Here is a 10654-nt window from a genome sequence, read left to right on the forward strand (position 1 = left end):
AAGTGGCCGGATACAGTTGGGGAGAAAAGGGGGAGGGGTCTAAAAAGAAAGCTATGATGAACCATTTTTTTGACTGAAGGAGAATTGTAACAATGTATCTTCACTCTCGAGGTGAATACAGTGCTGCCCACCTGTTGTGTGTGTTCTGTGTGTTCTGTGTGTTGTGTGTGTTGTGTGTGTTCTGTGTGTTCTGTGTGTTGTGTGTGTTCTGTGTGTTGTGTGTGTTGTGTGTGTTCTGTGTGTCGTGTGTGTCGTGTGTGTCGTGTGCGTCGTGTGCGTCCTGTGCGTCGTGTGCGTTCTGTGTGCGTTGTGTGCGTTCTGTGCGTTGTGTGCGTTCTGTGTGCGTTGTGTGCGTTCTGTGTGCGTTGTGTGCGTTCTGTGCGTTGTGTGCGTTCTGTGTGCGTTGTGTGTGTTCTGTGTGCGTTGTGTGCGTCCTGTGTGCGTTCTGTGCGTTGTGTGCGTTCTGTGCGTTGTGTGCGTCCTGTGCGTCGTGTGCGTTCTGTGTGCGTCGTGTGCGTTCTGTGTGCGTTGTGTGCGTTCTGTGTGCGTTGTGTGCGTCCTGTGTGCGTTCTGTGCGTTGTGTGCGTCCTGTGCGTCGTGTGCGTCGTGTGCGTCGTGTACGTCGTGTGTGCGTTGTGTGCGTTGTGTGCGTCCTGTGTGCGTTCTGTGCGTTGTGTGCGTCCTGTGTGCGTTCTGTGTGTTGTGTGCGTCCTGTGCATCGTGTGCGTTCTGTATGCGTTGTGTGCGTTCTGTGTGCGTTCTGTGTGTTGTGTGCGTCGTGTGCATCGTGTGCGTCGTGTGCGTCGTGTGCGTCGTGTGTGCGTTTTGTGCGTTCTGTGTGTGTTGTGTGCGTTGTGTGGATTGTGTGTGTTGTGTGCGTTGTGTGCGTTCTGTGTGTGTTGTGTGCGTTCTGTGTGTGTTGTGTGCGTTCTGTGTGCGTTGTGTGCGTTGTGTGTGTTGTGTGCGTCGTGTGCGTCCTGTGCGTCATGTGTGTCGTGTGTTGTGTGCGTTGTGTGTGTTGTGTGTTGTGTGCGTTGTGTGCGTTGTGTGTGTTGTGTGTGTTGTGTGCGTTGTGTGTTGTGTGCGTTCTGTGTGTTGTGTGCGTTGTGTGTTCTGTGTGTTGTGTGCGTTGTGTGTGTTGTGTGTGTTGTGTGTGTTTATGGAACAAGACACAAGTTGTCTGCATCCCCCACCAGCCTCCCTACGTTGTCTAGTGAAACTGGACGGGCGACACTGAGACCGTCAGCTATTTTTCCATAAACGATGCGCAGATTAAATATATTAAAGCATTAATTACAATATTACACAGAGGGCTCGAGTTGATGTTCGGGGCGTGTTTTGATTTCATTTACATATATGTAAATGTGAAGAGTAATAAGTGTGTCACGTGTGTCCTCTCTGCCCTGTGTTCACCGTCCCGTTGCACTTCTGAATATTTCGTTTTCTGTCTCATTCGGTAAGACGAGAATGCCAACCTGGGTACTGCCGTGAGGTACGAGGAAATCGGTGAGTTCTCCCGTCAGCTTCTCGGGACCTGACTCGGTCTTCGGTGTCCCTTGGGGGTTGAAGTCCTTCTCCTGTGTGTGTTTTCCATGCGGTAAACGTGTTGTTTACTGAGCGCCTGTCTTCTCCCCGCCTGTTTTGACACTGTAGAGTTGCGCATCTTGCTCCTGTGTGGAAGTGACCTCCTGGAGTCCTTCTGCATCCCTGGCCTGTGGAAGGACAGTGATGTAAGCACCCGTAACCCCGCCTACCCTTGTAGCTCCACCCCTTAGCCTCACCTGCCTGAATGAACAATTACATGACGACGAGGTGTCCTTTTTACCATGGTGTTAAAGGAAGGTCCGGGTGTTTTTGCATGTTTTAGCCCACTTTCTACAAATGGTGTATAGGTGGTGTTGTGTCACACAATAATCCCGTGTAAAACCAATACCACTTCTTGACGCAGTCCTTGCTTTCATCCGCAGCGACTGTCACGTCAACACAAAAGTCAAGGTGACTCGATGTTGACCATGATGGCTTATGGATCTCAAGCAGCCATCAGGTCTCTGCAAGTTGATTTTCATACCACACTGCAGTTGACGGAAACCAATTTCTGCCTTGACGGCTGGAAAATCTAAAACACTGACAGGCTTTGGGAAATGGCCGGAGGTGACTTGGAGCACGGGATTTGTAGTAAATGGGCTAAAACATGTAAAAATACCGGTATGGGCCTTTAATGGTGGAAGCATGTTCACAAATGAGGCGTCGGACGAATGCATGAAGACTTTACTGTGCACCCAGACAGCTAGCGGCCTCGTTGCCATGCTAGGCTCTGATGGTGAGTTTGAGCACACTGGTCGCTAACTGGTTGCTAGCAGTTGTGCTGTTGTGGCTGTATGTGGGACAGGACTACGCTAACTATTGTGTGACTAACTACAGGTGGGCAATGCCATTGAAAAGTTGCAGCCAAAGAGCAGTTATAGCCAGTAGTTTTTACTTTTACTTTTTTTGCCCCCCCCCTTTTTCTCCCCAGTTGTACTTGGCCAATTACCCTATTTTTTCCGAGCCGTCCCGGTCTCTGCTCCACCCCCTCTGCTGATCCGGGGAGGGCTGCAGACTACCACATGTCTCCTCCCATACATGTGGAGTCACCAGCCGCTTCTTTTCACCTGACAGTGAGGAGTTTCACCAGGGGGATGTAGCACGTGGGAGGATCACGCTATTCCCCCAGTTCCCCCTCCTCCCTGAACCGACCAGAGGAGGCGCTAGTGCAGCAACCAGGACACATACCCACATCCGGCTTCCCACCCGCAGACACGGCCAATTGTGTCTGTAGGGGCGTCCGACCAAGTCGGAGGTAACAGGGGGATTCGAACCGGTGATCCCTGTGTTGGTAGGAAAAAGAATAGACCACCACGCCACCCTGATGCCCGCAAGGAGTTTTTAAAGTTTCTGTCCATAAAAAACATAATGAACAAATTTGTTTTATCATGCAAATTGGAATGAATTGTAAAAATGATTCTTACAATGATTAAGACAGTGATTCTGTTGGTCTGGGCTCCTCGGGGATGGTATTAGGCTCTTATGGGAGGAGGTCCTGGTCTTCCTTAGGTGAAAGTCTAGATTTAAGAATGACCAGAAGGTCCCTGCCAGTGGCTCCCAAATCCAGTCCCCATGAACCACAGTACTGCTGGTTTTCTGTTCCACCAGGTATTCCAGACATCGATCAGAGACCCATTAGACTGGGAGCAACAGGTGAACGTAATAAACTACCTGGACTGGAGCGCAGAACCACTAATCTAAAGGTCGTGCTCAGTTCAGCAGGGGTCAAAAAGTTATCAGTGCTTTTTACAGGTAACCCATACAAGTGCTGACAGAGTTGGGGTTATGTGTTGTTTTTTTCCTGTTATTACCTGTTAACATCTGAGCTGCTGTAATCTGGACAAGCAGGAAGTGGAGAGACTTGATTCAGGCAGATATACAGTCCGAACCATCACAGCTCCCAGCAACCTGGTCTTGACTAAGATTTTGGCAAAACAGTCATAACAGACAAGCGTGGGGCTCTAATTCTGAATGTGGTGCTCCTGTTGTTCCAGATGGAGGTGATCGTTGGGGACTTTGGGATAGTGGTGGTGCCACGTGATGGAGTGGATACAGAGAAGATCATGAACCACTCCTCCGTCCTCCGCAAACACAAGGTCAGAGCTAACCCGAGAAACTAGCTAAAAAGCAGAAGGAGGTAGTTGTTAGCTAGCATCTTTGAGGCCTTGCTTCATTTCCGTTTACAGTTACACTGATGAGCCAAAACATTATGACCACCAGTGGTTACATTGGGATTTCTGAGGTGGGGGATCCCTAGTTGGTGGAGGTTGGGACATAATTAATTATTGTATGTCATTACCATTACAATACAAACACAATCTCTTTTTTTTCCCTGACATTGGTGGGGACGCAAATTTTAGCACATACACAGCTGAGGTGTTTTGCGCGGGTAAATTAGAGTGGTAACAAGGAACCTGGTTTCAAATGAAAGCTAACTTAGCTTTCTTTGTAGCTAACTAGCTAGCTAGCACTTTTCCTCTCCACACAAATCCATTTTGCTCACTCAGTCGCGTGTCCGCCCGCAACAATAGCTAATGTTAGCTGCCTGGCTAAGGTTATATTTTTCTCGCCACACCGTCACACGACACTGCCCACCAATCCCTTTATGTGTTGCTCCCCGGCAGACAGCTATTTTTGTTTGCTGTTAGTCTACAGACATATTTTTTGCTATAACTGTCTGGATTATCTAGATCTAGTTCTAGCTTGCAAGTTAAATAACCTATCATTTACCTCAGTCAGGTCATGTGCTCTACTCTGCTGCTCGCTTCTGGATTCTGAGCGCACTGTGGCGCGCTTGTTGCTGGACGTCTCCAGATCGCACACGGGCACGAGACACAACGAACCAATGATGATGCAGCTTGAGTCTGCACTGCAGATGTCAGTGTGGCCCGTTATTCATCAACACCAGAGCACTCTCTGTACAGCGCTTGGTATAGCCCAACCAACGGCATTACTTTAGACTTATTATGAGGCGATCAATATCCTCTTTAATTTAACAATTTATTTCTATGACGATCTAAGGTGCCGGAGCTGAGATCCTCTTGGTTCCAATTTGGATCCTAGGTGCCGGATCTCAGATCCAGAAAGATCCGGCCCAATTAAACCCCTGATGACCACCCACAGATGAACTGAATAACGTTGATCATCTCCAAACAAGAGCACATGTCAGGGTCTGGGTAGTATAGATGGCCATTGAAAGCACCTAAAATGGGCATGCAAGCATTGGACCTGGACTTTGGAACAGTAAAAGAAGAGATCGCCTGGTCCGATGAGTCCCATTTTCTTTCTATATCATGTGGATGGTTGTGTACATGTGCGCCATTTACCTGGGGTAGTGACGGCACCAGGATGCACTGTGGGAAGATGACAAGCCAATAAAGGGACGTCGGTGCTCTGGGCAACGTTCTGCGTGGAAACCCTGGGTTCACCCCTTCACAGGATGTTACTTTGACACGTGCCACCTACCTAAACATCGTTGCTGACCGGGTACACCCCTTCATGGCAACGGTATTCCCTGATGGCAGTGGCCTCTCTCAGCAGAATAATGTACCTGCACACATTGTTTGGGAATGGTTTGAGAAATACGATGAAGCGTTCAAGGTGTTGCCCTGGCCTCGAAATTCTCCAGATCTCAATTCGATTGAGCATCTGTGGGATGTGCTGGACTAACAAGTCTGATCCACGGCTGCTCCAGCTTGACTGGATTTGAAGGATCTGCTGCTAATGTTTTGGTGCCAGATACAACAGGACACCTTCAGCGGTCTTGTAGAGTCCATGCCTCAGCGAGTCGGAACTGTTTTGGCAGCACATAGAGGACTAACCACATATTAGGCTGGTGGTCATAATGTTTTGGCTCATCAGTGTATACTCATTTAGCACTTTCACCCAGGCAGTTTACTAGAGTCAGAAATGGCAGATGAATTCAGGCGTTACCAACTGGCATCATAGAACGCCACGCAGTAATTATATCAAAGTAGTGCTTTAAGAAGCTGCAGTGCATCTGCTAGAAAGTAACTATATCCATTTACCTCTTAATCCACCCCCTCATCCTGATCTCAGTGAATAGTACTATGTAAAGTTGGAGTATTTGTAGTACATTTGCAAAAAAGTAACCATATAATAGTAGTACTATATGAATGGTATACTATAATACTATATTTAAATGTATGATACTATATATATATATATATATATATATATGTGTGTGTGTGTGTATATATATATATATATATATATATACACTACCGTTCAAAAGTTTGGGATCACCCAAACAATTTTGTGTTTTCCATGAAAAGTCACACTTATTCACCACCATATGTTGTGAAATGAATAGAAAATAGAGTCAAGACATTGACAAGGTTAGAAATAATGATTTGTATTTGAAATAAGATTTTTTTTACATCAAACTTTGCTTTCGTCAAAGAATCCTCCATTTGCAGCAATTACAGCATTGCAGACCTTTGGCATTCTAGCTGTTAATTTGTTGAGGTAATCTGGAGAAATTGCACCCCACGCTTCCAGAAGCAGCTCCCACAAGTTGGATTGGTTGGATGGGCACTTCTTTGAGCAGATTGAGTTTCTGGAGCATCACATTTGTGGGGTCAATTAAATGCTCAAAATGGCCAGAAAAAGAGAACTTTCATCTGAAACTCGACAGTCTATTCTTGTTCTTAGAAATGAAGGCTATTCCATGCGAGAAATTGCTAAGAAATTGAAGATTTCCTACACCGGTGTGTACTACTCCCTTCAGAGGACAGCACAAACAGGCTCTAACCAGAGTAGAAAAAGAAGTGGGAGGCCGCGTTGCACAACTGAGCAAGAAGATAAGTACATTAGAGTCTCTAGTTTGAGAAACAGACGCCTCACAGGTCCCCAACTGGCATCTTCATTAAATAGTACCTGTTAGAGCCTGTTTGTGCTGTCCTCTGAAGGGAGTAGTACACACCGGTGTAGGAAATCTTCAATTTCTTAGCAATTTCTCGCATGGAATAGCCTTCATTTCTAAGAAAGGGAATAGACTGTCGAGTTTCAGATGAAAGTTCTCTTTTTCTGGCCATTTTGAGCGTTTAATTGACCCCACAAATGTGATGCTCCAGAAACTCAATCTGCTCAAAGAAGTGCCCATCCAACCAATCCAACTTGTGGGAGCTGCTTCTGGAAGCGTGGGGTGCAATTTCTCTAGATTACCTCAACAAATTAACAGCTAGAATGCCAAAGGTCTGCAATGCTGTAATTGCTGCAAATGGAGGATTCTTTGACGAAAGCAAAGTTTGATGTAAAAAAAATCTTATTTCAAATACAAATCATTATTTCTAACCTTGTCAATGTCTTGACTCTATTTTCTATTCAATTCACAACATATGGTGGTGAATAAGTGTGACTTTTCATGGAAAACACGAAATTGTTTGGGTGATCCCAAACTTTTGAACGGTAGTGTATATATATATATATATATATATATATATATATATATATATATATATATATATATATATATATATATATATATATATGACAGCTGATGATTGCTTATGGTATGAAACAGGCTTGTACTGTCTCATAAAGAATTTACTTGACTCAGTGGATTTACACACACACATATATATATATATATATATATATAAAATCTGTTAATAGAAATTGCTCTTATTTCAGAGCTTATTATTAAATGTATGAAATTCACACTGCCGAGACAAAACAGCCCAAAACCTGTGCTGGTAAGACATGTGAGTCACAGATCTCCACATGTAAACTTACATCATGCATTATTTGGCAGAGGCGTATCCTGCGAGCTGCATGCAATTATCAACAGGCAGGCAGGCAGAACTCTAACCCCCCACCCGAACACCCCCAACAACTCCCTACAACCCCCCACCTTAACAACCCCGTCCACCCTAACACCCCCCCTTCAACCCAAACACTCCCGTCCAACCCTAACAACCCCCCCCCACCCTAACCGTAACCCGTTCACACCAACAGGAGTCAGATTCTGCGGGGGGAGTTCTATAACACTGGGACCTCCTGATTTACCTTTTTTTTTCTTCTGATTTTTCCCCTTTTTCTCCCAATTTAGTGGCCAATCGCTCCCTATTTTAGTTCAAACACCCACCCCCGTACTGCATGCGTTCGCCAACTGCATCTCTCCAGCCAGCAGTCTCGAAGGAGTCGCCTCGCCACTCTCGGGACAAGGCGACTCCAGGCCGAACCACTGCTTTTCCCCACACACAGAGATGCATTCATGTGACCAACACAAGCCGACTCCCCCCCCCCTCCCCAAGACAGCGTTGCCAAGTATTGCTGCTTCATCGAGTCCGGCCATAGTCGGATCTGACGAGACCGGGGCGCGAACCCCGGTCCCCAGTGGGCAACTGCATCGACACAAAGCCGATACTTAGACCGCTACACCACCGCGGACCGTTGGACCTCCTGATTTACAAGTTAAACACTGGAAGTGTTAATGGCTGAGCTCGTTTTAAAAGCTGATGTTTGAACCATTAAAATACCGAAAGTCTTGTTGCATTTTAAAGAGAAGAAAACAGAAAGACACACTGGGGGATCTGAGGGTTAGTTTTCCCTGAGAGATGAGATTAATCCCTGTAATCCATTTACCCCTTAATCCACTGCCCTCATCGTAGTCTCGGTGAGTAGCAGTGTTGGCCTGTAATCCTGCTGCAAGTGCTGAAGGGACTGCTGTGGTAATGTAGTCACTCACGGTTAAGAAGCTCAGTGTGTGAGACTGACATGAGTTTTGGTGGCTTACTCAGGCAGCGGTGACTCATGGGAAATGAGCAGCAGTTTGTAGTATGGTAATCTCTGCAGGTTAAAAAAACACAGGTTTCCCTGGGTATTTATAATAAAATACATATATGATTATCACCAGTTATTTTTAACATGTTTGGTTCTGACTGTTGGATCCTTGCAAACTGTAAGAACGTCCATGGTTGGGCTATAGAGCCATGCTTACATATGTGTTGGAGGTGTGCTTGGAGGTCTGCTTGGAGGTCTGCTTGGAGGTGTGCTTGGAGGTGTGCTTGGAGATGTGCTTGGAAGTCTGCTTGGAGGTGTGCTTGGAAGTCTGCTTGGAGGTCTGCTTGGAGATGTGCTTGGAAGTCTGCTTGGAGGTGTGCTTGGAAGTCTGCTTGGAGGTGTGCTTGGAAGTCTGCTTGGAGGTGTGCTTGGAGGTGTTCTTGGAGGTGTGCTTGAAGGTCTGCTTGGGGGTGTGCTTGGAAGTCTGCTTGGAGGTCTGCTTGGAGGTGTGCTTGGAAGTCTGCTTGGAGGTCTGCTTGGAGGTGTGCTTGGAAGTCTGCTTGGAGGTCTGCTTGGAGGTCTGCTTGGAGGTGTGCTTGGAGGTGTGCTTGGAGGTCTGCTTGGAAGTCTGCTTGGAGGTGTGCTTGGAGGTGTGCTTGGAGGTGTGCTTGGAGGTCTGCTTGGAGGTCTGCTTGGAAGTCTGCTTGGAGGTCTGCTTGGAGGTGTGCTTGGAGGTGTGCTTGGAGGTGTGCTTGGAGGTGTGCTTGGAGGTGTGCTTGGAGGTCTGCTTGGAGGTGTGCTTGGAGGTGTGCTTGGAGGTGTGCTTGGAGATGTGCTTGGAGGTGTGCTTGGAGGTGTGCTTGGATGTTGGCCTTCTTTTCTTTATACCTGAGACTCGTTTTGCAGATCACTGGTTTTTCCCAAAAGCAAACCAGTTCATGTGCCGTTCTCATTTACAGGACAACATCACTGTCGTGAAAGATGACATCCACCACCCAATGTCCATTGTGAGCTCAACCAAGAGCAGGTAGGAGTTTGACCTTTGCCCCCTTGACCTCTTTAGATTATTTGAGATGTTGGTGTAAATGTTGATGTACAATTTCAGGATTGTGGATTGTGTTAGCAGCTGGTATAGACTCCAGTCATCTGTGAACCTGAGTCAGATGAAGTGGGTGTCAGAAGTGAGTGAATGGGGGCATCCGGGTGGTGTGGGGATCTATTCCGTTGCCTACCAACACGGGGATCACTGGTTCGACTACCCGCGTTACCTCCGGCTTGGTCGGGCGTCCCTACAGACACAATTGGCCGTGTCTGCGGGTGGGAAGCCGGATGTGGGTATGTGTCCTGGTCAGTCGGAGCACCTGTTCACTACGTCCCCCTGGTGAAACTCCTCACTGTCAGGTGAAAAGAAGCAGCTGGTGACTCCACATGTATGGGAGGAGACATGTGGTAGTCTGCAGCCCTGCCCGGATCAGCAGAGGAGGTGGAGCAGAGACCAGGACAGCTTGGAAGAGTGGGGTAAATAGCCAAGTACCATTGGGGAGAAAAAGGGGGGGGGGTCCAAAAAAAAAGAAAAAAAAGAAGTGAGTGAATGGTTGGATGAATGTGTCAGCTGCTGACCTGGATGTTGACCTGGATGCTGACCTGGATGTTGACCTGGATGTTGACCTGGATGTTGACCTGGATGTTGACCTGGATGTTGACCTGGCTGTTGTGCTCACTGGCAGGTTGGCCCTTCAGCATGGTGACGGTCACGTCGTGGACTACCTGAGCCAGCCGGTCATCGACTACATCCTGCAGAGTCAACTTTACATCAACGCCTCGGGATAGAACCTGCACCTACTGGCACGATCATGAGAAGGGGGGAGGGGAGAGGGAGGGGTGCACCACCTGCGACCTTTTGCCTCCACCCCCCACCCTCCAATGTCTCTGTCTGTCTTCTGCGTGAGGTGTGTTCTTCTGTGAGTTCTCGCATTCCCATCTGAAGGAGCATTAGATAGCAACGTCCCTCCCTCTTCCTGTGTCATGTGACCTGTCAGCAGACCTGTGCAGGCAGCGGTATAACCCATGTACTCGTGTGTGTGTGTGTGTGTGTGTGTGTGTGTGTGGTTGTGTGTGTGGTTGTGTAGTATTTTCCATTGCATAAGTGTACTCTGTCATAAAGCAAGTGGAGCAGGGAGCAGTCTCATGTGTCCCGGTGGGAACGCAGGAGGAGGTGATGCTGTACTACTGCTGTACTACTACTACTGCAGTAGTACTACTTCTGTAGTACTACTGCAGTAGTATTAATGTCACTTCTGCACTGGAAACTCTACTGATGGAC

At 47.3% G+C, this 10654-nt stretch overlaps 1 protein-coding gene across 1 annotated transcript in view; it reads left to right on the forward strand.

Moving 5' to 3' along the window:
- nmnat2 (nicotinamide nucleotide adenylyltransferase 2) overlaps positions 1 to 10192 on the forward strand; it is a 31421-nt gene extending 21229 nt beyond the window's left edge. The window contains exons 7-11 of the mRNA XM_056293666.1: positions 1462 to 1506; positions 1654 to 1730; positions 3579 to 3680; positions 9291 to 9358; positions 10059 to 10192. Of these exons, the coding sequence (XP_056149641.1) occupies positions 1462 to 1506; positions 1654 to 1730; positions 3579 to 3680; positions 9291 to 9358; positions 10059 to 10161 (395 nt within the window). The 3' untranslated portion in view covers positions 10162 to 10192. The remainder of the gene's footprint in view (positions 1 to 1461; positions 1507 to 1653; positions 1731 to 3578; positions 3681 to 9290; positions 9359 to 10058) is intronic.
- The last annotated feature ends 462 nt before the right edge of the window (positions 10193 to 10654 follow it).

Source organism: Lampris incognitus, chromosome 14 (assembly GCF_029633865.1).
Source record: "Lampris incognitus isolate fLamInc1 chromosome 14, fLamInc1.hap2, whole genome shotgun sequence".
NCBI lineage: Eukaryota > Metazoa > Chordata > Actinopteri > Lampriformes > Lampridae > Lampris > Lampris incognitus.